Below are 27,868 nucleotides of genomic sequence, written 5' to 3'. Positions count from 1 at the left end.
GTGTTGTGTTCTCCCTTTGCCGAACCAGGAAGATGGATCTGCTGTCGAGCAAATGGCTCGTTAATCTGCTAGTTTGTTGCCTCTTCGTCGGTGAGTTTGACTCGCACGGCTCTCTGTCCACGCAGTCGTGTTATTATGGGATAGAGTGCGCGTGCTTGCGCGCGACGGGTCAGTTTGAGGCACTTCTTTGTGCTCGGAGCTAACCGAATGCTAAGCTAGTACGCGCTAGCCGAACGCGAACCCGTTGCTCTTAAACTTGTCGTTTCTCAACGAGGCGGAGAGTCCGTGACAATTAATGTCCACATGTCCGTCAACTGGAAACGATTAAAAACGTTTATTATTATTTTTTATTATTACATCTTTTCGACGACTTTACGATGAGTGTCTCTGCCTCTCGGGTCCGGAGCCGCCCAGCGTCAGCGTGACTGCAGTCACGTCACCCGCCGGACCTTTACGGCAAATGACGTCATCTCTCTTCAGCGGTTTGTGCGGTTGCCGCAAAGCAGTCCGCAGCGCCAGAGAAGCTGTTTTCTGATCCTGGTTCATTCTGCCTGAGGTGTTACACCGAAACAGCCCCGTGTGAATTCACCTCCTGTTACCTTCACCTGCACGAACACCGTTGACCCTCTGTGACCACAGCAACTAAAACCGACAGAACATTAATATTGTTTCCCAAGTTTAAGTGTCAGGTACTTTTTGTTTGTTTGTTGATACCTAAATAGACCTTTAAATAAATAATAAAAGTTGATATTCCTTATATGTTTTACACAGTAAAAGACAGCCTGGGGTCAAATTGAGTTGTGTCCAGGACATTGAAAACATATCATCATGTGTATTTAATGTTTTCCCCGTTGTCCCCAATAAATTAGGAAAAGTCATGAAATAGGAAGCAAAAAACCACGATCTTGTTTTTTTCTTTCCTGCTACAGTCGTTAAAGTGCTTTCTTCTTCTTCTTCTTCCTCTTCTTTCTTGCAGCCGTCGGCGGTAGTTCGGTGGAAAAGAAGATCTACGTGAACCTGAACTACACCGTCCCGTGTGTGCGGCTGCTCAACGCCACGCACCAGATCGGCTGCCAGTGTGAGTAAAGCTCCTGTGAAAAGAGCCGTGACCTCTGGGGTCTTTCTTTGACTGTTTTAGTCGTAAAATACTGACGACGACTGTTTATTAAATAAAGTTCTCAAAGAATTTCCCGTGTGGTTGCTCCAGGCGGAAAAACTACAAAATCAATTCCACGGCTTTCGAGAGTCAGAAATGATTTTTGCGGTTGAAGATGAACCAGGAAATATATTCTCTTGATTTAATGTGACTTATCAAAAGCTTTCCCCCTAGTGGAGAAGAGGCGCAGGTGCACCCACGTTGATGTTTGTTTCTAGCACAGCAGTGTCTCATCCCACATTCCCCTGTGTTGTTGTTGTTGTTGTTAGCCCATTTGTCCGGTAACGTGGGCGTGCTCCATGTGCTGGAGTCCGAGGAAGACCTGGACTGGGTCCTGACCTCTGGCCTCACGCCTCCATACCTGGTTATCCTGGAGTCGTCGCTCTTTACCAGGTACAGTGAACGCACCCTGCAGAGGAAGCGCCTCTCATGAAATAATCTACGACGCTCTATCCTCTGACGGGTGTGTGTTCCCCCCCCCCCCCCCGTCAGATCCGTCATGATGAAGCTGAAGAGCGGCTCAGGCAGGGTGGCGGGCGTCGCCGTGGTGACGCCGAGCGCCAACCCGTCCCGGGGCTCCTCCCCCCACACCAGCTGCCCCAACGAGAACACGGGTGGGTGAGGGCGGCGCGACACACCGGTTACACGGGAATATAAAAATGAGGTTTTTACAAGCCGCGCGCGAAGCGACACGCAACATCGTGGTGTCGCCATGGCGACGTGTGTGTACTCGAAACACAGGTTTAGGATTCAAGGCTGCGGTGAACTTATTGTTGGGCAAGAACACATTCACTCCATGCAAACGGGTTTTTTTAACATTGACTGTTTTGTTATTTTACAATATAGACATCAGAATTGGTTCTGGGAGTTTTTTTAGTTTTTTATTTCCCCCCCAATTAGGTATTTAGATCATTCTTTTAATGAATTTAATGACCGTCACTTTCATTTATTTAAACTTAATTTAATTTATGATCCATAATTTTTGGTGGGCAGCCCTAAATACTACGATACCCCATGAGCTCCTTCAATTAATTAATTAATTAATGCATTTTACTTCCACGCCGCAGCCTTTTATGATATACTGACAGAAAAATAAAATAAAAGAAGGAATAAAACACTTAAAGCTCCTTTTTAGCTTCACTTTCCATGAGTTTGTGCGTGTTTCCCCTCAGGCGTGTACACGGACGCCTACGACCCCGCCATGGCCCGCTGCAACGTGACGCTGTGGAACCCGCTGGGCAGCGGCTTGTCCTACGAGGCCTTCGACTTCCCCATCTTCAGCATGAAGGACGACAACGACACGCAGGTCATACAACAGGTAACGGGACAGGAAGTGGCTCACTGGCGGGACAGGAAGTGGCTCACTGGCGGGACAGGAAGTGGCTCACTGGCGGGACAGGAAGTGGCTCACTGGCGGGACAGGACGTGGGTCACTGGCAGGACAGGAAGTGGGTCACTAATGGGACAGGAAGTGGGTCACTGACGGGACAGGAAGTGGCTCACTGGCGGGACAGGAAGTGGCTCACTGTCGGGACAGGAAGTGGGTCACTGGCGGGACAGGAAGTGGGTCACTGGCGGGACAGGAAGTGGGTCACTGGCGGGACAGGAAGTGGGTCACTGGCGGGACAGGAAGTGGATCACTGACGGGACAGGAAGTGGTTCACTGACGGGACAGGATGTGGATCACTGACGGGACAGGAAGTGGTTCACTGACGGGACAGGATGTGGATCACTGACGGGACAGGAAGTGGTTCACTGGCGGGACAGGAAGTGGACCACTGACGGGACAGGAAGTGGTTCACTGACGGGACAGGATGTGGATCACTGACGGGACAGGAAGTGGGTCACTGACATCTTGCGACACATGATAAATATATAAATATATACCTATAAACCAGGAGCTGAAAATAATGTTGAGCTCTCTCTCCTCTCCCCCTCCCTTTCTTTCCCCCTCTCTCCTATCACTCCCTCTGTATGTCTCTCCCTCCCTCCCTCCCTCTCTCTCCTCCCTCCCTCCCCCTCCCTCCTCAGTGCTACATGGATCACAACCGGGCCTCCAACGGCAGCGCCCCCCGCTACCCGCTGTGCGCCATGCAGCTCTACTCACACATGTCGGCCGTCACGGACACGGCCACCTGCATGCGGAGGAACGACATCAACTTAAGCCTCAGCCCGGGTGGGAGCTCACTGCTCGGATTAATGCCCGGGAGCATGAACGCATCTATTAAAACCAGGAGCATGAACGCATCATTTAAAACCAGGAGCATGAACGCATCATTAAAAACCAGGAGCATGAACGCATCTATTAAAAACCAGGAGCATGAACGCATCATTTAAAACCAGGAGCATGAATGCATCATTTAAAACCAGGAGCATGAACGCATCATTTAAAACCAGGAGCATGAATGCATCATTTAAAACCAGGAGCATGAACGCATCATTTAAAACCAGAAGCATGAACGCATCTATTAAAAACCAGGAGCATGAACGCATCATTTAAAACCAGGAGCATGAATGCATCATTTAAAACCAGGAGCATGAACGCATCATTTAAAACCAGGAGCATGAACGCATCATTTAAAACCAGGAGCATGAACGCATCATTTAAAACCAGAAGCATGAACGCATCATTTAAAAACCAGGAGCATGAACGCATCATTCTCTCTTATTAATCCTTCAAAAGAGAAATCATGAACGCATCTATTTAAACAATGTTGAGCTCTCCTCTCTCTCGCCTCTCTCGCCCCTCTATTTCCTCTCTCTCTTCCCCTTCTCTCTCCCCTCTTTCCTCTCTCTCCCCACAATCTCTCCCCCCTTTTTTTCCTCTCTCCCTCTCCTCGCTCCCCCCTCTCTCCTCTCTCTCCCCACTCCCTCTCTTTCCTCTCTCTCTCTCCCCCCTCTCTCTCCTTAGCCTCTCTCTCCTCTCTCTTTCTCTCACTCTCGTTCTCTCTTTTTCTCTCTCCCCCTCTCTTTCTTTATCTCTCCCCCTCTCTTCCTCTCTCTTCCTCTCTCCCTCCCTCCCTCCCTCCCTCCCCCTCTCTCTCTCCCCCTCTCTCTCTCTGCCCTCTCTCCCGGGTGGGAGCTCCCTACACGCAGTGACCTCTGAGGTCATGAGCACCTGACCGTACCAAAGACACTCGCTCTAACGAATCTCTTTTCATTTCTTGTGTCCTCAGCCGAAATGGTTTGCGACCCGCTGGGAGACTTCAACGTCTGGGGGTCCACGAGGCCCCTGAACAACACGGCCAAGGGCCACAAGCAGGGGGAGAGCCTGGTGCTGGCAGCAGCCAGGGTGACTGACACTTATGATTATCATCATTATTATTAATATTATTATTATCACTATTATTATCATTATTATTATTATCATTATTATTGTCATTATTATTATTATTATTATTGGCTGTGATCTCCAGTATAGAGGCTGAAGGAGAGGCTCCTCCCTCTTTCTCTGAAGAGACTTTTTGTTTTTATTTCTGTGTTCTTTATAAACTGGATCCAACCAGACACACATTTATTTTTAAATTATATTTATTTAATTAATTATATTTATTTAATTAATTATATGTATTTAATTTATTCTATTCATTACATTTATTCTATTTATTAAATTTCTTATATCTATGTAATTGATTCTATTTATGTAATTGATTCTATTTATTTAATTTATTATATTTATTTAATGTATTATATTTATTTAATGTATTATATTTATTTAATTTTTTATTTGATGACATTTTATTGACTCAATTATTAATCAGTCAAAAGAGAAGGCTAAAAATAATGTTGAGCTCTCGCTTCCTCTATCTCCCTCCCTCTCTCTTCCTCTCTCTCTTTCCCTCTCCCTCCCCCTCTCTCTTCCTCTCTCTTCCTCTCTCTCTCTCCCCCCCCCCCCCTCCAGTTGGACAGCCGCTCTTTCTTCTTCGACGTGGCTCCCGGAGCAGAGAGCGGCGCCTCCGGCTTCATCGCTTTGCTGGCGGCCGCTCACGCTCTGAGGAACGCCACCCAGGAGGCTCCGCCCCCACGCAACATCCTCTACGCCTTCTTTCACGGGGTCCGTTGCTCGCGGCGCTCGACCGTCGAACCTCGCTCGCCGTTCCCCTCCGGCCGACTCACGTTGTCGTTTCCCTCCAGGAAACCTTCGACTACATCGGCAGCTCCAGGATGGTGTTCGACATGCAGCAGAAGAACTTTGCAGTGGATCTGGACAACGTGCACTCGGTGCTGGAGGTCGGACAGGTGTGTGTGTGTGTGTGTGTGTGATACGAGCAGCCATGCCGACGGTTCTGCACCTTTTTATTATTTCTGAACAATAATACAAAGAGTCTCATCGGCCAACTTTTGGTCCGAGGCCGTTTTTCATACCCAAAGTATTTATGCAAATCTTACTTTAAACAACTTGCATGACTCATGAAACTCTTATAATTATATTATTACAACCTTTCCAACGGTGTACCTTTTCCCTCCACAGTTACGCTGTGTGTAAGTCGTGTTTATCGTGTTACTCCCTCAGGTCGGGCTGCGGGCCGACTCCAAACTGTGGCTTCACTCCGACCCGGTGTCCCGCAAGAACGACAGCGTCAACGACGAGGTTCGTGTCCACCACAATTATAGCTTTAATATGTCAAATATAGCTTTAATATGACAAATATAGCTTTAGTATGTCAAATATAGTTTGAATATGTCAAATATAGCTTTAATATGACAAATATAGCTTTAATATGGCAAATATAGCTTTAATATGCTTTAAATATAGCTTTAATATGTAAAATATAGCTTTAATATTCTTTAAATATAGCTTTAATATGTCAAATATAGCTTTAATATGTCAAATATAGCTTTAATATTTCAAATATAGCCTCTAATATGTCAAATATAGCTTTAATATGTCAAATATAGCTTTAATATGCTTTAAATATAGCTTTAATATGTCAAATAAAGCCTCTAATATGTCAAATATAGCTTTAATATGTCAATTATAGCTTTAATATGTCAAATATTGCTTTAATGTCAAATATTGCTTTAATATGACACATATTGCTTTAATATGTCAAATATAGCTTTAATATGTCAAATATAGCTTTAATATTTCAAATATAGCCTCTAATATGTCAAATATAGCTTTAATATGTCAATTATAGCTTTAATATGACACGTATTGCTTTAATATGTCAAATATAGCTTTAATATGTCAAATATAGCTTTAATATTTCAAATATAGCCTCTAATATGTCAAATATAGCTTTAATGTCAATTATAGCTTTAATATGACACATATTGCTTTAATATGTCAAATATAGCCTCTAATATGTCAAATATAGCTTTAATATGTCAATTATAGCTTTAATATGACACATATTGCTTTAATATGTCAAATATAGCTTTAATATGTCAAATATAGCTTTAATATGACAAATATTGCTTTAATATGCTTTAAATATAACTTTAAATAAGCTCTTAATATACCCTTTAATTTGTTCTAAATATACCTTTTAATATGCTCTAAATATACCTTTTATTATGCTTTAAATCTAATTTTAAATATGCTCTAAATATACCTTTTAATATGTTCAAATAAACCTTTTAATTTGTTGTAATAAACCTATTAATATGCTCTAAATATACCTTTTATTATACTTTAAATCTAATTTTAAATATGCTCTAAATATACCTTTTAATATGTTAAAATAAACCTTTTAATTTGTTGTAATAAACCTTTTAATATGCTCTAAATATACCTTTAATATGCTTTAAATATACCTTTTAATATGCTTTAAATATACCTTTTAATTTGTTCTAAATAAACCTTTTAATATGTCAAATATAGCCTCTAATATGCTTTAAATATACCTCTTAACATGCTCTAAATAAACCTCCAAGTAGAGCGTCTGTCCACCCTCAGCTTGTCCTCTGTGCACCTGTCCAGGTGAAGCAGCTGATCCTCCGCCTGCGGTCGGCCTCCGCCGGCCTCGGCCTATCGGTGGAGGAGCCCGGCTTCTCTCAGCCCCTCCCCCCCTCGTCCTTCCAGCGCTTCCTGAGAGCTCGGCCGATCCCCGGGGTCGTCATCGAGGACCACCGCTCCGCTTTCACCAACAGGTGATCCACGCCACGACCACGAGACGCCACGCCACGCCATGACCACGAGATGCCACGACCACGAGACGCCACGAGACGCCAAGCCACGCCACTCCACGACCACGAGACGCCACGACACGACCACGACACGACCACGAGACGCCACGACCACGAGACGCCAAGCCACGCCCACGACACGCCACGACACGCCACAACCACGAGACAACAGCACTTCCACCCATCAGCGTGGGATCTGGGTCATCTCAAGGAATCAATTTATTTACCTCTCTCTCTCTCTCTCCCTCCCCCTCTCTCTACCCCTCTCACTCCCTCCCTCTCTCCATCCCTCCCTCTCTCTCTCTCCATCCCTCCCTCTCTCTCCCTCCCCCTCTCTCTACCCCTCTCACTCCCTCCATCCCTCTCTCTCTCTCCATCCCTCCCTCTCTCTCCCTCCCCCTCTCTCTCCCTCCCCCTCTCTCTACCCCTCTCACTCTCTCTACCCCTCTCACTCTCTCACTCCCTCCCTCTCTCCCTCCATCCCTCCCTCTCTCTCTCTCCATCCCTCCCTCTCTCTCTCTCTCCATCCCTCCCTCTCTCTCTGTCCATCCCTCCCTCTCTCTCCCTCCCCCTCTCACTCCCTCCCTCTCTCCATCCCTCCTTCCCGTGTGCAGCTTCTACGAGAGCATGTACGATAACGCCGACTACCTGAACATCTCTTACCCTCCCGACCTGACGCCGGAGGAGCAGCTGGAGTTCGTCACGGACACGGCGAAGGTCTGTGATTGGTCCACTGACCACGAGTACTGACCCATAACGGCGTCCGTGTTGCATGTCATCGCGAAGTCGCCGTTCACGTTTCTGATTGAGTCGTTCTTTGCCCTTCGTGCGTCCTCCCAGGCTCTAACCGAGGTGGCCACCATGGTCGCCCGGACTCTGTTCACCCAGGCAGGAGGAGAGGAGAGCCAGCAGAGCAGCATCAACGCCGACCCGCAGATGGTACCATTTAAATATCAATATATATTAAATATATAAATAATATATATGATATATATTATTATATATAATATTTTACATTTTATATATCATATATAATATATATATATAATATATATATTAGATATAATGTATATATAATATAATATATATACTATATATATAACATAATTTATATATTATATATATATAGTATATGTTATAATATAATATATATATAATATTATATTTTATACTATATATATTATATATATAGTATATATATATATTATATTATATTTTATACTATATATATAATATATATATTATAATATATATATAATATTATATTTTATACTATATATATATATAATGTATATATCATAAAATATTATATATATATTATACATATATATAATATTATAATATATATATAATATTAAAATATATATATATAATATGTTGTTGCTTTTGTTTTGTGCGTTGACATTGGTGTTGTTCCCCATCGTCCCCTCAGGTGACCCGGATCCTGTACGGGTTCCTGGTCCGCTCCAACAACTCCTGGTTCCAGCAGCTGGTCCCCTCGGACCTCATGAGCCACCTGAGTGAGTTCAGATGTTTGTTATCGACTGGACGCGTACCCGTGTTTTATTGTGAAGGGCTGACATGTTGGATCCCGACCCGTGACTAGTGTCCTCCTCTCTCAGCGGACGGGCCCACTAACTTCTACGTGGGCGTGGCCACGCAGACCAGCAAGCCCACCCTGCTGGTGCAGCTGCTGCTGGCCAACCTGAGCGGCAGCACCGTGAACGTCAGCCGGGACGACTGCCAGAACCAGAGGCTGGACGGCCAGGACACGCAGAGCAAGCACGTGAGGCCAGCACCCCACACCTCGTGATTAGTTAATCATCGGTAGTTATAGTGTTTAACTATCTGAACAATCCAAGGATTTTACATTTAAGGGGATTTTAAATGAATTTTGCTGTCATTAAAAAATGAAAGAAGTGGAACGTCTTCACATCTGAGACACTAAAACCAGGAGAACCTGTTAGTTAGACTGTAAGTTAGTTAGTTAGATAGTAAGTTAGATAGTTAGTAAGTTAGTTAAGTATCAAGTTAGATAGTTAGCTGGAAAAACCAAAACCTTCAGTCTATAAACACATTTGTGTAGAAAGTGACTCCAACTCTTACTCAAATGTTGAATACCTAAAAACACAAATCCACTGGATGCATTTAGATTAAAGCTGTCAGAACCCGTGGAGTCTGACCCGTAGAGTCTGACCCGTAGAGTCTGACCCGTAGAGTCTGACCCGTAGAGTCTGACCCGTAGAGTCTGACCCGTAGAGTCTGACCCGTAGAGTCTGACCCATAGAGTCTGACCCGTAGAGTCTGACCCGTAGAGTCTGACCCGTAGAGTCTGACCCGTGGAGTCTGACCCGTAGAGTCTGACCCGTGGAGTCTGACCCATAGAGTCTGACCCGTAGAGTCTGACCTGTAGAGTCTTACCCGTAGAGTCTGACCCGTGGAGTCTGACCCGTAGAGTCTGACCCGTGGAGTCTGACCCGTAGAGTCTGACCCGTAGAGTCTGACCCGTAGAGTCTGACCCGTAGAGTCTGACCCGTGGAGTCTGACCCATAGAGTCTGACCCGTGGAGTCTGACCCGTAGAGTCTGACCCATAGAGTCTGACCCATGGAGTCTGACCCGTGGAGTCTGACCCGTAGAGTCTGACCCGTAGAGTCTGACCCGTAGAGTCTGACCCATAGAGTCTGACCCGTGGAGTCTGACCCATAGAGTCTGACCCATAGAGTCTGACCCGTGGAGTCTGACCCATAGAGTCTGACCCGTGGAGTGTGACCCGTAGAGTCTGACCCGTAGAGTCTGACCCATAGAGTGACCCGTGGAGTCTGACCCGTGGAGTCTGACCCGTAGAGTCTGACCCGTGTGTAACGATGTTCCCCTCAGCTGCACTCCTTCCTGTGGGTCCAGGGCGCGGCGCCGCCCAACAGCACCGAGCGGGCCGGCTTCTGCACGCGCTCCACGGCGCGCCTCTCCAAGGCGCTGTCGCCGGCCTTCGACCTGCAGGACTTCACCTCCACGGAGTACTCCACCTGGACCGAGTCCCGCTGGAAGACCATCAAGGGCCGCATCTTCCTGGTGGCCAGCCACGACCTGGAGGTACGTAGCCTCCTGCGCCTCATGGGGCCTCATGGGGCCTCATGGAGCCTCCTGCGCCTCATGGGGCCTCATAGGGCCTCCTGGGCCTCATAGGGCCTCATAGGGCCTCCTGGGCCTCATAGGGCCTCATAGGGACTCCTGGGCCTCATAGGGCCTCATGGGGCCTCATGGGGCCTCCTGGGCCTCATGGGGCCTCATAGGGCCTCATGGGGCCTCATGGAGCCTCCTGCGCCTCATGGGGCCTCCTGCGCCTCCTGGGGCCTCATAGGGCCTCCTGCGCCTCCTGGGCAGGAGGCCTCCTGGGCCTCATGGAGCCTCCTGCGCCTCCTGGGCCCTGCGCGCTGCCTGCAGGCGGAGAGGAAGACGACGGTGATGAATCACGTCGCTCCAAGAGGAGTCGAGCCTCGGCACGTTCATTATAACGTCGTTAACACCGAAATGGAGCTCAGCCAATCAGAGCGCAGGAGTCAGGGGGGGGAGGGGCCACCCGGGAGGGAGAACACTGCTGTGTGAGTCATGTTGCGTAACATGCAACAGTAAAGACATGTGAGAACGAATGAATTCTGCACGCACATACACACGCATACACACATACACACACGCACACACACACGCACACAAACACACATTCACGCACACTTACACACATACACGCACACAAACACACATTCACACACACGCACACACACATACACGCACACTCACACACATACACACACAAACACACATTCACGCACACTCACACACATACACGCACACAAACACACATTCACACACACGCACACACACATACACGCACACTCACACACATACACACACAAACACACATTCACGCACACTCACACACATACACACACACATTCACACACACGCACACACACATACACGCACACTCACACACACGCACACAAACACACATTCACGCACACTCACACACATACACACACGCACACATACACACATGCACACACACACGCACTCACTCAATCTCACACACACGCACACACACACACTCACTCCCCCCCCCCCTGTAATGCCGTGTGGTCCTCAGATGTTGACGCTCGGCGTGGGCGTCGCCGTGCTGCTGGCGTCTCTGATGCTGACGTACGCCATGAGCTCCAAGGCCGACGTCCTCTTCAGCTCGGGGCGGGAGCCCGCCAACGCCACCTACTGACCGGACCGGGCGGCGCCGGCCCACCAGCACCACCACACCACCACCACCACCCCAACAGACCACCAGGATGGAGCAGCAGAGGGTTTTTTGTTTTTTTTGACGACGATGTTTATGGACTCGCCCTTTGAGCTGAGACGCGACACGAGGACCGGACCGGACCGGATGGATCTGGACTCATCAGGGTCAGAGACCCTGTCAGCGGAAACGTTTTTTATATTTCTTTTTCATTCCTTTTTCCTCTTTTTTTCTTTTCTTGTGGGAGGATGTTCCCCGTGTCACGGGAGAGGAGGCGCAACATCAGCTTTAACCTGAGCGCGGGGTTCCCCTCCGATTGTGAATATGTAAATGTGGCCGCGTGTGTGTGTGTGTCTGTACCTGTGTGTGTGTGTGTGTGTGTGTGATCACCTGACTGATGCGTACGCACAACGAGTGTGTCTTGAACTTCGTGGATTGCGATGATTTGTGCAATACTGCAGCCGTCTGTCGACGTCGTTAACTTATCAACCCGAGAAGAATAAAACACGTCATTTGTTTCTGTCTGAGCGAGTCGTTAAATTTAAGGTTTGATCATTTTTACGGTTCCCCAATAATCTAAACTTCACTTTCACGTATTGCGATGCGTGGAGAAGAAGAATATCCCGGCGTGGCCGAAAAACATTTTTTATTTCATATCGTAAACGAATCCAAACCCCCCCCCAAAAAACTCTTGTTTCTCCACTAAAGACGCAGGTGTCTCCTTTTTTTAACGAGGTTAAAAACAATAAATCGAAGTGCAGCATTGATTGGGGGGTCAAAAATATATATCTTAAATCTCAAATGAAACTTGCAGGAACTCTGAAAGTCATTATATGAACAAGATGGTGACAAACAGCATTGTTGGGATATTTATATATATATAAATATATTTATATATTTATTTATAAATATATATTGATAGAGATTTATATATAAATATATTTATATATAAATGTATATATTTATATATGCATACATTTATATAAATATGTATTTGTCTCTATAACAATAGATGTATTTATATATAAATGTATTGAGAGGAAACAACAAAGTGATTTCATCTTTTCTCTCGGAGAGAATGAGGTCATTCCCAAAGCACATTGATTTGAGATGGGGGGGGGGGGGGGTCCCAATCCCAATCCCAATCCCAATCCCAATCCCAATCCCAATCCCATTGTTGTCTCTTTAGCAGTGCTTTAGCAGTGCTTTAGCTGCGTGGCACCAGAGGAGCTCGGCCTGTTGACCTTTTGACCCCTTAAGTGGGTCAATGGGTTGTGAGCGGCTCATCAAACGGGTCTCCTCTCGAGGATTAGAGATCCTAAACATATTCATATCGTTTAGGACTTCAAAACGTCTTTGTCCTCGTGTGACTGCTCTCAAATAAAAACTGTAAAAACATTTAGTATTACTTTATCTTCTTTTAATTCTAATCTCGAGGTTTGACTGTGTCGAGGTACCTCGTCGGATAATAAAAGCGAGTGCATTTGATTTATTATTTATTATTCCTTTACATCTGGTAGGCAGAAGTATCAACTATGGAATCACAACAAATGACTGTAAAGAAAACATTTTGTTTTATTTGTTGTGTTTACCTGTCGTGTGGAAGGATGTTTTTTTTGTTTTTTTTATGATTTCCGGTTGTAAAATTCGTCGTACCATGCAAATAAATTCTGATCATGTTTAAAAAATATATAGATATCTTTAATCTTAAATGAAACTTGCAGTAACTCTGATAGTCATTTTATGAACAAGATGGTGATAAACAGCATTGTTAGTATTTATATATATATTTATATATCAATATATATTGATAGAGATAAATATATATTTGTCTATATAACATATGTATTTATATATAAATACATATATTGTTATATAGACAAATATATATTTATATATATACATTTATATATCAATGTTTTAAAATGTGTGAAAGCATTAACTTTATATGCAGTGGTTTATATCTAATAAGTATATATAATATAAGTGAGGGCAGGATGTGACTCACAGCTTATTACACTTTTTATTTAATATTACAGGGGAAAAAAGTCTCGTTCTCATATGTGTTTGAAGTGTCCTGTGCATGCGCGTGACTTCACCGACTGTACAGACAGTTCATGATGATGGAGGATTCTTGTGTGTGTGTGTGTGTGTGTGTGTGTGTGTGTGTGTGTGTGTGTGTGTGTGTGTGTGTGTGTGTGTGTGTGTGTGTGTGTGTGTGTGTGTGTGTGTGTGTGTGTGTGTGTGTGTGTGTGTGTGTGTGTGTGTGTGTGTGTGTGTTAGGTAATGGATGTTTTGTGGCTGAACACACGCACACACACACGGTTTCCACAGGCCCCTCCCCCTTCGGAGGCGGGGCCAAAGTGGAGCGGAGGCGGGGCTCGCGCTGCTACGGCTGAGTGGAAAGAAAGTGGAAAGTGAGGAAAAAAATTCCCTGAATGGACAATCCGGAATAAGTAAGTAGTATTTTTGTGTGGAATAAATGTGTTGAAACGCTGCCGGCGGGGACTGCGCGCGCCGCTTCACGCGCCGGAGGACTCGGGCTCGCGGGAGCTCTCCGGTTCCCCCAAACAATAGTCCACCGGACGCGGGGGTTGCCCTTTTATTTTTTGTTGGGAGGAGGAAGAGGAGGAGGGGTTGAAACCGAGAGGGAACTTTAGGACCTTCATCGGGCCTATTGTTGTCCAGGTAGGTCCGAGGAGCACCTTTTACACGAGGAGGGTTGTGTTCCTGAACGTTACACAGGGAGAGAGGGAGAGAGAGTGGGAGAGAGCGGAGAGGGAGAGAGAGAGGGAGAGAGAGAGAGAGGGCGAGGGAGAGAGAGGGAGAGAGAGAGGGCGAGGGAGAGAGATGAGCGTGGAGGAAAAGACCCGTGTCCCCTTTGATCTCAGGCCGACGGGCTGAGCGTCTCCTCGCTGGAGGACTGCGGGGCTGGTGAGGCGTCCATTCATTTACAGGAGAGAAGAAGGAAAGGCGGAAGAGCAGGACGAGCTTCTCTTTTTGAGGAGGAGGAGGAGGAGGAGGAGGGGAGCAGTGGGGCCTGGGAGTCTCCATTGTCCTGCACCTCCTTTTCTTCTTTCTCTTTTCATGTTGTCGGGTCGCGCAACTCTTTTTTCCGTCCGCCCCTAAAATGCTCCCGGACCCCCCTCGGCGTGGCCGTGTGTGTGTGTGTGTGTGTGTGTGTGTGTGTGTGTGTGTGTGTGTGTGTGTGTGTGTGTGTGTGTGTGTGTGTGTGTGTGTGTGTGTGTGTGTGTGTGTGTGTGTGTGTCGCTGCATTCGGGATGCGCGTTACACCGCGGCAGCGCGACAATGTGTCCGAAGTGAAACATTGTAGCGCGGGCGGCGCGGCAACAGGACCGCGGGGCCGCGCGTACTTGCCGGCGTCACAGGTAGACTCTCACGCGCACGGAGGGAGAGGTGTGTGTGTGGGGGGGGGGGCGGCTTCCGATGGGACTGTAGTAGTGGTCAAGTGAGACCTATGGGGGGGGGGGGGGGGTCTCTGTTGACACGCATTGAGACAACAGCCTGTTAGAGAACCACCGAATGTTAAAGTTGTGTATCAATAATAATCATAATAATGTCCAGTAGGGCCTTAATTAAATAACTGTTTTATTATGTTAATCATTAAATCAGTTAAAATTTCAAGGATGTAAGACAAATATATATATGGAAACAATCAGGATACATTGTATGTGTGTGTATATATATATGTATATATATATATACACACACATACATGCAATGTATCCTGATTGTTTCCACACTGCTGTTCTCAGTCTTTATGTTATATTCTTGTTCCTTTTGTCTTTATGTTCTAACTATAATATCATAAACACGAACATGTCTGACCCGATGTGTAATTACCTCGCCACTTCCTGGAAGCCTCCTCGCGGTTGGAGACACGTAATTCTCACACTACCGCATTGCATTGTGGGATATTCACGCTGGCTGAGTGCCCGCCGGTTTCTTTTCATACGGGCGTAGACTCAAACGTATTTTGGGTTTTGATGGCATTAATTTAACTTCTCTGGTTTCTTTTGAGAGGATATCAATTCAGAGAAATCACATCATGGATATCCAGACGCCATGTTGTTATTCAGTAGAACATAGAACCATCTGTAGATCATCTAGGGACCTGAGTCATTATTGACAGGCACGTTGTTGTTGTTGTTGTTGAGGTTTTCAAATGTCGGTTTTAAATGCCTGGTGAGCCGCGACTTGGATCGCTCTCAAAGGAATGACCGTCAGACCATCAGTCCATCTGGTGTTTACCAGAGATGTGCTCAGAAGTGTGTGTGTGTGTGGGGGGGGAGATACCAAAACTGTATAGAACGCAACTATAGGGTTAATAATATCCCCCCCCCCCCTCTAATGGACCAGAGTCCGATCCACTTCCTGCCCCTCAGTACGATGTTTGGATATGAAGACGGTTTGTGTAGACAGGCCTGTTGATTCAACCATATCCTGTTAGATCTGCACACGCACACACAGACAGACAGTCAGACAGACAGACAGACAGACAGACTGTGTGTGTGTGTGTGTGTGTGTGTGTGTGTGTGTGTGTGTGTGTGTGTGTGTGTGTGTGTGTGTGTGTGTGTGTGTGTGTGTGTGTGTGTGTGTGGCCCCTCCCTGACAGCTGCTGAGAGTTGGATGAAAACTTGATTTCTCTCTTTTTTTTGGTGCCTTCTTTGGGGGAGGGGCTTAAAGAAAGAGAGAGAATCCGACATGTCTCACTCTCAAACACCAGTTGCAGTGGTTTGGTTGAGCATGAGCTTACCGCCCTTTATTTTATTCTTTCTCAGCGTCTTCACTTCTACATATTTATTTAACAAGCATTTAGACACCAAATAAAGAGACGTACATCGTTTGGTGGGACGCTCCGACAACTGAACTTCTAAACGTTTCTTATTTTTCTTTCTAGGACAAAAAAGAAGCCAAATAATAACTTCCCTTTTACATAAAAAGAAAAGGTGCATTTTTAAATGTGAACCCGATTATGAATCATCCGTCTCTCAGAGCTTCTCTTTCACGTGTTCTCCACGGCGTTAACGTGCCTCTGACCTCTGCAGCAGGTCACGACCTTTGAGTTCATTTACACTGTAACATGAAGTTAAACACATGGGGGTAAAGATGAGGATGTTTTACAGTCATTGTGTACACACAGCTAAATGAAGCTGGCGACTCATTTCATGTATAGTTATGTAATGGCTCTACCCTCGTGGCCCTGGTGGAGGTTATGTAATGGCTCTACCCTCGTGGCGCGGGGCCCTGTCGGAGGCTCGGCGCCCGACATCGCCGCTGGGTGTCATCTGGGGCCTCGGGCCCACGCAGATCACTGAGCCGCCGCTGGGAGAAACGTCTTTTTAAAGCAGCGTCACGGGATCAAAGGTCATTTCTCCTTTTTTTAGAAGCCAGACTTTGACTTCTATTTGAGGCGGGCGGTTAGAAAGGAGCCAGTTGACCCCCCCCCCCCCCCCCAAAGGTGGATCTGAGTCTTCATTACGCAAACAAACAGAAAGGGTGAGAGAGGTAACTTAACTTCTCGTTTGTAAGTAAATTAATTTGTTAGTTTTGCTGATGAAAAAAAACCTTTTGCTCTCAAAATGTAAACGAGAGTTTCTATTGGTCGATTCGGCTTGAGCAAGTCAAAACCCACCAATAGAAATTCCTCGCTCATTCGTAAGCCCCGCCCACTAGGTCCAAACTCACTTATTAACACGTTCATCTCACATCATAAGGGGGGGGGGTCGTGTGCTCGACTGTTTCTTGGCTGGGTCTTCGGGGTTTCCCCGCCAAGTAAAAGTCAAGCACACACACACTTAAAGAGGGGAATGGACTCGTCTCACTTCTCTGTCCATGTGAACTGATTTTAAACAGACTCAAAGTGTTCACTGGGAGCGGGCGGGTGCTTTTGGAGGCATGCTAGCAGTTTCCCTTCATTTACAGTCTCTATGCTAAGCTAGGCTAGCTCCAGCTACACGGTCACCTCCTGAGTGGTGTCGTCGTCTACGTCTTCTCCGTTTGACGGGTGTTATCCATAACCGACAACTATCCGCCCCAGAAGAGCTCTGGATCCTACATTTCCCATGATGCATCATTAATTAGAAACTCACCTGGACAACACACACCTGTCCAGTTTGTAACACACTCTTAAGGATGTCATCAGCTGACCCTGAAGGCATCACCGTGACGTCATCAGGGTCGTGTTCCATATGGTTGTTTCCCGAGAATAATTCCTGTTATTTTCTCAGATGCAAATCTGAAGATTTAAGATAAGCATGATGTTTGAAATTGGCATTAAAATGTTATAAATGGTATAAAATAGCTGCAGTACTCACAACCAATGACACACTGGCCATGAACGCATCACAGGCAGCCGACACTAGGAGGGGAGCGTCTTCACCGTGAGGGGGGGGGGGGTGATGGACTCTGGTCACATCATGTGAGGCTGGAGTTACTAACCGGTTCCTTTTCTCCGGCGGAGGTTTTCATGAGCGTCTCATTACGGGGGGGGGGGGGGTTATGACGTCATGAGAGGCTGAAAGGTCACAGGCTGCAAAAGGAGAACGGGAGGAAGCTCCTCGTGAAGCCCCCCATGAACGTACGCCTCAAGGTCCAGAGCACAAGGAAGATAAATAATGTTTTGATTGTCACCATGCTGTCAGCAGCGTGTATTTACTGTGTGTGTGTGTGTGTGTGTGTGTGTGCACGCAGAGCTGGGTTGTAATTCAACACTCGCCATATAATTATATTGTGAAATGAGAAATCCTCAAAGGTAGATGACTAGACTTTTATTCAGACTATATACTTTATCTGTAGAAATGTAATTGATAATCACAAATCAATAATTGGAGTCGGGGTGACGATTAGAGCTGCAACAAAATCATTTAGTTCCACATTAATCTGCCAGATATTCTCTTGGTTGATCTTTTGGTGGACGGAGATGAGAGAAAGAGTTTCTTAAAGCCCACGGTGGGTCGGTTTGTTTGTTTTAATGCTATCCAACATTATTGAATGAAGATCACAGGTAATAATACCTGGATATCTCCTCGGTTTGTTTAACTTTGCCCATCCTGAGGGGCGGTCATCATATGAGACGTCATCGGAAACAAAAAACATTTCCTTGATATATATAAGCTTTTTATAACATCTTTCTCAACAAACAAAACAAAAAATAACTTTGCAAATGTGCTTTAAATTGACAGTAAAGTCCAGATCTGGGAGGAAACCTCTTGGCTTTGGTGACGTCAACCGTTGGGCTCTCAGTTGTCATCCTCCGCTCCTCGTTACTGCGGATGAAGCAGCCGGGGGAGGCTACTACTCGTTTGGGGTTCAGGGGTGTCGGGTCGAGTTGAGGTCGTTTTATTTGTTGCACGCGGCCTCAGGGATTCAATCGGGAGGGCAGCATATGAATGTGAGACTGTAAAACTGTGAAAGGGAAGTGAGCTTTTCATCACAAAGGCGTCGATGGAGCAGATAAACCACATCGAGTTGGAGCAGGACCCCGTGAGACGGGCAGGGATGGTGTCCCCCTCCGCTTCCACCAGCGGTCCAATGAAAGCCAGCGAGCCTCATTGACCACGCCCCTTATTTTACATTAATTACCCAGCATTTACCAATCGAACACTTTTTTTTAAATTACTGTTGCCGATTCCTCCGCGGCGGAGGGCGGCCCCTCTTTCATCGCCATGGCAACGAAGGGGCCGCCCCCCCGTTTCCCCGGGGAACGGGGGGAGTGCGGGAGGGGGATGTGAGACGAGTTTCGTGGAAACACCACAGTAATGCGATGCGGACGCCATTGTGTCCGAGCTGACGGCGGCGGACGACGCCGGCGTCTCTGTGAGAAGAGATATACATCCGCGCTGGCGGTTAACCCGGGAAAAACCCGGAAGTCGATTTCTCGCTCTGGTTTCCCGGGTTAAAGTGCGCGTCAGGGTGAGAGGTTTGATTCCCACAGGAGTCAACAACCACAGGCACGGCGTCCTTAATTTATAATTAAACTGACTGTGTGTAGGTGTTTGACTCCCCCGGTTGAAACTGGGTCCTTTTTGAGGGACTATTTCTTTGGGCCAATGTTAAATGTTGACAATTTTTCATTCCGGAAGTCAAATGGCACTTCCGGTTCTTCTCCGCTTTTATGAGATTGTAAATACATTTATATATATTTTTATTTATATTGAATGTTAGGAGTTACTTATTTAATTGTGGAACCCTGTAGCCTTGTATTTATTATCATATATGTTTTTCTAAATATTTTACAGACAAAAAAAATAAACGATAGTATTGACAAGCATTTAAACTCAAAGTGAAGATATTCAACTTGAATGCAACAACAACAACAAAATAGTGATAAACTGTAAAGATGATCCTCTTGAACCTCCAATGGCTGGACAACATCTAATAAAAAGCCTGGTGTATTAACACGTGAATAAAGGCCCGACAACTCAGTTTGCAGTCGGTTTCAGTTCAAGTCTATTTCTAAAATCATTGGCACACATAAATCAGACATTGAACCGTATCTTCACCACCATATCTCATCGTCTTATACGTTCTAAACATTAATTATTAAACCACTCGTTTGAACGCCAGACGTGGAGGAAGTGTTTTCGATCAAAGCCTCCAGTGCATCTCAAAGAGGAAGCTCAGATCGGACCCCGGGGAGCTTCAAGTGCATCCGTCTCTGAGAAGGTGTGATGCCGGGAGGTCCGCCAACAAGGAAGGAAGCCATCGCTGTGTTTCCTAGAGACATCATGTTTAACTTTGACCTGGTTCTTGTGTCTGTCAGTTACGTGATGTTTTAGGCATCGCTCTCCCTTTTCTTCCTCCTCCAGGTCCCAGTCACCTCAGCTCTGCCCTGCTGCGACTCTCCTCCCCACCGTCCTCTCCTCCTCCCCCCTTGCCCTCCCACCTCCCTCCAAGATAGATTCCCTCAGGAGCAAGGTTGACCTGCTCAAGCTGCCCCTGGCCCTCGCCTCCAGGTCCATCTCCGAGTGCAAGAGCCAGCTGGGAGGAGTCTGTGAGCAGCGGGGCACACGGGGAGGAGGAGGAGGCGGGGCTCGCACAGCCCGCTCGCCGCCGACCCGAGACATGGACAACGAGTCGCAGTACTCGGGCTACTCGTACAAGTCCTCCCACTCCCGGAGCTCCCGCAAGCACAGGTTGGTCCAATACGCGGCGCTTTGATTCACCTGGCCCAGAGTTTTTGAGAAAGAATAACTAATGGTGGTTAATTTGACTGATATAGAAATTGTGATTGTGTTCTTTGTTTGACTAATTAAAAAGACAAAAGTGTTAAACGTTTCTTGTAAATAAGTAATACAGCCTGAAATAAAACTAAATCACTCTTAGTTGACTCGGAACAAAACTTAATATTCAACAGGGGAGGATCTTCTTATTTATTTATATATATATATATTGTAACATTATTATAAATATATATATATAACATTTTTATTTATATATTATAAATACATTTCATTTAAAAAAAACATTTTTGTTATAATATATATATATATTTATTTTTATTTAAAATCGTATACAAATTATTTTTATTTTTTTCTGAGGACCTGAACTAAATCAAAGTTCTCAAGAAGTTATAATTTTGGGGATGAACTACTCTCGCAAACTTTTTTGGACTTTCTCTCAAGTAGCAGGACCCCGGAATAGTTCCACAAATCAGAATAAATCACATTTTCTAAAATCTGATGTATAAATCTGGTTAATGTGGTTAAATCCTACTCGGAGACCTTCAGTCCAGCCCGTGTGACATGCTGTGTTTGGGTGGTTCAGGGACCGTAGGGATCGGCACCGCTCCAAGAGCCGAGATGGCAGCAGCCGCGGAGACAAATCCGTCACCATCCAGACGCCCGGGGAGCCGCTGCTCGATGCCGAGTCGACCCGCGGGGACGAGCGGGTCAGTGGCGCCGCTTCTACACCATTACATGTTTATTTCAATTATTTTATACATTTTGTAGTTTTTACTTTTTTATTGAAATGGTTGTTACGTCTCTTTGAGTTCTTCTATAACTTCAGAGAATATTTAAATTTTTCGCGAAATTATGACTGTTTTTCATTTATTTATATATATATATATTTAATTATTACATATATTTTTTTAGATACAATTTATTTTTTATTATTTATTTTTATTTTGAATGGTTTTCTTTTAGAATTTGCTCCATTATCTTTATAAATTAAAATATGAAAATGGTTGTTGCGACGCTTTTATTTAAATATATTTTAGTTTTTCTTTCTTTGAGCTGTTGTATAACTTCAGAGCATATTTAAACTTTTCTGAAATTATGGCCTTATTTATTTTTATTTATGTATACTTTTACATTTCAAATTATTTTTTTTCTAATGTTTATTTATTTATTTTATTCATTTTCATTCATAAATGTTATACATTTTTATTTATACATTTGTATACATTTTTATTTATCCTTCTACATTTTATAATTCATTTATTTTTATTAATTTTATTAATTTTTATTTTTAATGGTTTTCTTTTAGCATCTCTGCTTCTATATTTGCTTCAAACACAGAAGTCACATAAGCGCCTTGATTTCTGCCTGGATACAGAACAGATTCAAGTTGTTTAATTACTAAATTGTTCTCTAAAAATCTGCTTCTTAATTTTATTCGGTTATCTCGTAAAATTAAGCTGATTTTTTTCATCTTTTTTGATATATATTTAATGTCCCGAGCCCCTCGTGACCTCCGACCTCTTCCCCGACAGGATGACAACTGGGGCGAGACGACCACGGTGGTCACCGGCACCTCGGAGCACAGCGTGTCCCACGAGGACCTGAGCCGCGCGGCCCAGGACCTGGAGGAGTCGGCGCCGCTGCCGTGCCGGCGCCTGGCGGGCCCGGCGCTGGGCGGCTGCCTGAGCGTCCTGGCGCTGGTCACGCCGCTCGCCTTCCTCGCGCTGCCGCAGGCGCTGTGGCGCGAGGCCCTGGAGCCGTGCGGCACGCCGTGCGAGGGCCTCTACGTGTCGCTGGCCTTCAAGCTGCTGGTGCTGCTCATCTCGTCCTGGGCGCTGTTCCTGCGGCCGCCGCGCGCCTCGCTGCCGCGCTTCTTCGTGTTCCGCTGCCTGCTGATGGTGCTGGTGCTCCTCTTCGTCGCCTCCTACTGGCTGTTCTACGGCGTGCGGGTGCTGGAGCCGCGGGAGCGCGACTACCGCGGCATCGTGGAGTACGCGGCGTCGCTGGTGGACACGCTGCTCTTCATCCAGTACCTGGCGCTGGTTCTGCTGGAGGTCCGGCAGCTGCAGCCCGCCTTCTGCCTCAAGGTGGTGCGCAGCACGGACGGAGCCAGCCGCTTCTACAACGTGGGCCACCTCAGGTGGGGGGGGGGGCACTATGTGAGTGTGTGTGTGTGTTTATCTGTCTGTATTTATGTGTGTATGCATTGGGGGGGGCATCAATGTGTGTGTATCAATGTGTGTGTGTGTGTATCAATGTGTGTGTGTGTGTGTATAAATGTATGTGTGTATGTATGAATGTGTGTGTGTATGAATGTGTGTGTGTATGAATGTGTGTGTGTGTATACATTTATATGTGTATGTGTGTGTGTATGTGTGTGTATGAATGTGTGTGTATGTGTGTGTATGTATGTGTGTGTGTGTGTATACATTTATATTAGTGCTGTGAAAAATAACGCGTTAACTCAGTTAATTCAATTACAGGTTTAACTAGTTTTTGTTTTTTTAACGCATTTAACGCATGCGCAGAATGAGCTTCCAATCCGTCTGTTGTTGGTCGTCGGGACGAAAAGAAAGTGACTTGCAAAATGAGCTTCCAAAAAAAAAAGTCACTTGTCAATCTGTCCCCGTGTCCGGGCCGGTGAGGTTTCAGCTTTGCAGCGGTGTCCCCGCCGTCCCTTTCATCACGGCCCAGTTCATGAAGAAAACCCACACAGTCAGTTTGCCTCAGCAGCTGCTAGAGGAAGACTAGAGGCCTTTAGATTGTATCATGGTGGAGTTAATGGTTGACAAACAAGAGAACAATGCTCTGTTTAACCTCCTGTTACCTTTACATTTACTAACATATTTTACCCTCGGGGTCAATTTGACCCCAGCAATTAAAACCTCCAGAAAATTATTAGAATTAATATTGCGTCCCAAGTTTAAGTGTGAGGTACTTTATGTTTGTTTGTTGACTACCTAAATAGCCCTTTAAATAAATAAAAAAGTTGATATTTCTGATATGTTTGACACAGTGAAAAACAGCCTGGGGTCAAATTGACCCCAAAGAACACCGACATTAAACATTGAATGGGGTCAAATTGACCCGAAAGGTAACAGGAGGGTTAAACATTCTGTTTAGGATGAAGATGTATTAATGTTCCATATGGAAGAAAACTGCTAAATAACTGCTGAGTTGCAGCACCATTGTATAGAAGAATGTTTAAATGTATATATCCGTCTTTTGTCATAAATCTCTATGTTCTCACAAAATATACCGAGAATATCGGTAATATGTGATTAATCATGATTAATCCACAGAAACCTGTGATTAACCCGATTAAAATTTTAATCGTTTCACAGCCCTAATTTATATGTGTGTGTGTGTCTATGTATGAATGTGTGTGTGTGTGTATGAATGTTTGTGTATAAATGTGTGTGTATACATTTATATGTGTGTGTGTGTCTATGTATGTATGAATGTGTGTGTGTATGAATGTGTGTGTGTGTGTGTATAAATGTGTGTGTATACATTTATATGTGTGTGTGTCTATGTATGTATGAATGTGTGTGTGTGTGTGTGTGTGTGTGTGTATGTATGTGTGTGTATGAATGTTTGTGTATAAATGTGTGTGTATACATTTATATGTGTGTGTCTATGTATGAATGTGTGTGTGTGAGTCCATTGACCCTCTCTCTCTCCAGTGTGCAGCGGGCATCCCTCTGGGTTCTGGACCGTTACTATAGCGACTTCTCCGTGTTCAACCCGGCGCTGCTCAACCTGCCCAAGTCCATCCTGTCCAAGAAGATGACGGGCTTCAAGGTCTACTCGCTGGACGGTGAGGCCCCGCCCCCGCACGCTCCCCCCACGAGGTCACGACCCCGCTAACCCCCCCCCCCCTCTGTAGAAAGCACCACCAACAACTCGTCGGGTCAGTCTCGGGCGATGATCGCGGCCGCCGCCCGGCGGAGAGACAACTCCCACAACGAGTTCTACTACGAGGAGGCGGAGCTAGACCGCCGGCTACGCAAGCGCAAGGCCAGGTGTGTGTGTGTGTGTGTGTATGAATGTGTGTGTGCGCATTTGTCTATGTGGGTGTGTGTGTGTTTATGTGTGTGTGTAAGCGTGTCTGTCAGTGTGTGTGTGTGTGTGTGTCTTTGCGTTTGTCTATGTGTGCGTGTGTGTCTGTAAGTGCGTGGGCAAGGCCAGGTGTTTGTGTGTGTGTGTGCGCATGTTTCTCTGTATGTGTGTGTGTGTGTGATGTGTGTGTGTGTGTGTGTATATGTGTGTGTGTATGCGATGAGATGCTGTTGCTATAATTCACGATATTTTTATATTCTGTTTATTTTATTATTGTTTTATTATTTACGTGTTTTAAATGTAAAACAAGAAATTTCCCTCTGGATGAAAACAATTAAAATCTCTAATTATTAATTAATGATAAACCGCATCAAAAACTTATTTTTCTTAATTTTACGTGGCGCTTTAAATTATTAGAATAATTATTAGAATTCCATAATTAATTTAGATAAATAATATAGAGATAATGGGAAATAATATATTTTTATATCATATTTTATTTATATAGCTCATGAATAATCTCAATGTGATGATCCCCCCCCCCCCCCAGGCTGGTGGTGGCGGTGGAGGAGGCCTTCACGCACATCAAGCGTCTCCATGACGACGAGGTGGCGTCGTCCCCCAAACACCCGCGCGAGGTGATGGACCCCCGCGAGGCGGCGCAGGCCATCTTCGCCCCGATGGCGCGCGCCATGCAGAAATACCTGAGGACCACGAGGCAGCAGGGCCTCCACAGCATGGAGAGCATCATCACACACCTGCAGTTCTGCATCACACACAGCATGGCGCCCAAGGTACACACACACACACACACACACACACACACTCACACACACACACACACACACACTCACACTCACACACACACTCACACATAAACACACACACTCACACACGCTCACACACACATAAACACACACACACTCACACACACACTCACTCATGCACACGCATACATTCACACACACTCACACACACACTCACACACACAAACACATAAACACACACACACTCACTCACGCACACGCATATATTCACACACTCTCACACACACGCACATACACACATATATATAGATATATATATGTGTGTATATATATATATATGTGTGTATATATATATACACTCTCACACACACACACTCTCACACACACACACTCACTCACACACACACACACACTCTCACACCCGAGGTTCTTCAACAGTCTCATGTTTCCAGGCCTTCCTGGAGCGCTACCTGTCGCCCGGCCCCACGGTGCAGTACCAGCAGCCGACCGCCAGGGGGCGCCCGTGGACGCTGGTGAGCGAGGAGCCGGTGACCTCGGCGCTGCGCCAGGGCCTCGTCTTCTCCCTGCGGCGCCTGGACTTCTCGCTGGTCGTCACGGTGACGCCCCTCCCCTTCCTGAGGCTCGGCGAGGAGTTCGTCGACCCCAAGAGCCACAAGTTCGTCATGAGGCTGCAGTCGGAGACCTCGGTGTAGAGCCGGACCCCCTGCTGGGTCACTGAGGAGGCCACGGGGGCCACTCAGGAACCTTTTCAGGAGAGGAGGCTCCTCCTCCTCCTCCTCATCACAGACGCTCTGATGTCTGGGTTTTTTTAACGAAAAAATGCACACTTTATATTCTCTCTCTCTTTTCGCCTCATCCGTAACCACTGGACTACTTTCACTGCGCTGCCTCAGAGGAGAAGCAGGAGGAGGAGCAGGAGGAGGAGGAGGAGGAGGAGCAGGAGGATTACATCATACGTGTCACTTCCTCTTTCTTTAAAAACAGACCAACTGGAGCTTCTGCTGCCTCCTCTCTGGTCACATGACTCCGCCTCTCTGGTCACATGACTCTGACTTCTTTATATCAAAGTGTTTACACTTGCAGAATGTAGCGTTTTGTGCTTTTGAATTAACACGCAGCTTTTATTTTATTTTATTGTGCGGCCTTCGTTTTCTGTTCCTCCGGAGAAGCGACGCGTAGGACCCCTGCTGAGCTCCTCAGACCACATGCAGGTTGTTATTCTACACGGGCATTTCTTTAGACGCCTGTCTCCATCGCGTGGTCGTCTCCTGACCTCTTGACCTCCTGACCTCTTGACCTCCACTCTGACTTCTACTTTACCAACATGTACTTTTAATAAAATAGAAACGAGCCTGAATAACCACCTCTACTGACGGACTCCTGTTTGTTGTGAGTGTCTTGAACGCCTCTCCAGCTGTGGGAGGGGGCGTGGCTACAGGGAGGACGCATGCAGAGCCTCCTCTGGATTGGCTGAACCAGGCCGCCGTTAAAAGAACCATCCAATAGAATTTGATGACATCACTTCCTGTCGCCAGGCGAAGAGAACATAGAAATGAAACCACTTCTTCCTGGGCCTGAGGAAGAGGAAGAGGAGGCCGCCATCGCAGACTTAGTCAACAAGCCCCGCCTCCTGCATGACCAGCTGTTATCTGAAGGGTCAACGATAGAACTACAAAAATGGTGGAACTTGTTATCAAATGTCTTTTATTTTTAATGAGAATCAAAAGATGAAGAAACGAGAGAAAGATTCAGAGAAATATATAAAGAATATAAAGAAGTTAAAGATTATAAAGAAGTTAAAGAATATAAGAACTTAAAGAATATAAAGAACGTTCTCGTAAAGGGATTGAAGTCTGAGACTTAAGAACCTTATGAATCCTAATCTAGCATTTAAATTAAAATGCATTTTAATTTAAATGCATTTCAACAAAGGATCACAAAGCCAGGCGTCTGACTGTAGCTCCTCCCTCTCTTTCTCCTCTCTTTCTCCTCTCTACTTTCATCACGCTTCTAAACTTGCGCCACGAGCCGAAAGGAGCGCAGTGACCACGCTGCCTCCTCTTCCTCCCCCCTCTCCCTCCTCCTCTTCCTCCAGGTCCTAACACATATACTGCTCCCTGCAGTGGAGGCCTCCTGATGCTCGTTGGGACGCGGCATCCAGATGCAGACCTTCTTCTCTCAATTTATTCTATTAATTCTTTATTTTATTTTTTCATAACTTTATTCTTTCTCTAATTTTAACAT

The 27,868-nt window shown here is 45.8% G+C and overlaps 2 protein-coding genes across 2 annotated transcripts; both read left to right on the top strand.

Moving 5' to 3' along the window:
• Positions 1–11: 11 nt before the first annotated feature.
• ncstn (nicastrin) lies at positions 12–13,258 on the top strand. Its single transcript, XM_056410664.1, has 17 exons — positions 12–90; positions 977–1,078; positions 1,426–1,549; positions 1,649–1,770; positions 2,329–2,474; positions 3,188–3,332; positions 4,333–4,448; positions 5,058–5,210; positions 5,291–5,395; positions 5,670–5,747; positions 7,083–7,252; positions 7,903–8,005; positions 8,129–8,227; positions 8,721–8,808; positions 8,911–9,074; positions 10,167–10,379; positions 11,431–13,258. The coding sequence occupies exons 1-17, from the start codon at positions 33–35 to the stop codon at positions 11,551–11,553; spliced, it is 2,109 nt and encodes a 702-aa protein (XP_056266639.1). The 5' UTR covers positions 12–32; the 3' UTR covers positions 11,554–13,258.
• A 721-nt stretch (positions 13,259–13,979) lies between these two features.
• LOC130190958 (vang-like protein 2) lies at positions 13,980–26,993 on the top strand. Its single transcript, XM_056410617.1, has 8 exons — positions 13,980–14,024; positions 20,400–20,726; positions 21,358–21,481; positions 22,307–22,914; positions 24,461–24,594; positions 24,664–24,799; positions 25,387–25,630; positions 26,056–26,993. Exons 2-8 carry the CDS (start codon positions 20,656–20,658, stop codon positions 26,314–26,316), a joined length of 1,578 nt encoding a protein of 525 aa, XP_056266592.1. The 5' UTR covers positions 13,980–14,024; positions 20,400–20,655; the 3' UTR covers positions 26,317–26,993.
• The last annotated feature ends 875 nt before the right edge of the window (positions 26,994–27,868 follow it).

Source organism: Pseudoliparis swirei, unplaced genomic scaffold (genome assembly GCF_029220125.1).
Source record: "Pseudoliparis swirei isolate HS2019 ecotype Mariana Trench unplaced genomic scaffold, NWPU_hadal_v1 hadal_25, whole genome shotgun sequence".
Taxonomy (NCBI): domain Eukaryota; kingdom Metazoa; phylum Chordata; class Actinopteri; order Perciformes; family Liparidae; genus Pseudoliparis; species Pseudoliparis swirei.
This window is presented reverse-complemented; position numbering and strand designations above follow the sequence as displayed.

Excerpts from the sequence above, each read along its gene's own strand:
- ncstn (XM_056410664.1), top strand. The coding sequence starts at position 33 with ATGGATCTGCTGTCGAGCAAATGGCTCGTTAATCTGCTAGTTTGTTGC. Across the intron at positions 5,748-7,082 it reads ACGACAGCGTCAACGACGAG|GTGAAGCAGCTGATCCTCCG; the intron begins GTTCGTGTCCAC and ends GCACCTGTCCAG. Across the intron at positions 10,380-11,430 it reads TGGCCAGCCACGACCTGGAG|ATGTTGACGCTCGGCGTGGG; the intron begins GTACGTAGCCTC and ends TGTGGTCCTCAG.
- LOC130190958 (XM_056410617.1), top strand. The coding sequence starts at position 20,656 with ATGGACAACGAGTCGCAGTACTCGGGCTACTCGTACAAGTCCTCCCAC. Across the intron at positions 20,727-21,357 it reads CGGAGCTCCCGCAAGCACAG|GGACCGTAGGGATCGGCACC; the intron begins GTTGGTCCAATA and ends TGGGTGGTTCAG. Across the intron at positions 22,915-24,460 it reads TACAACGTGGGCCACCTCAG|TGTGCAGCGGGCATCCCTCT; the intron begins GTGGGGGGGGGG and ends CTCTCTCTCCAG.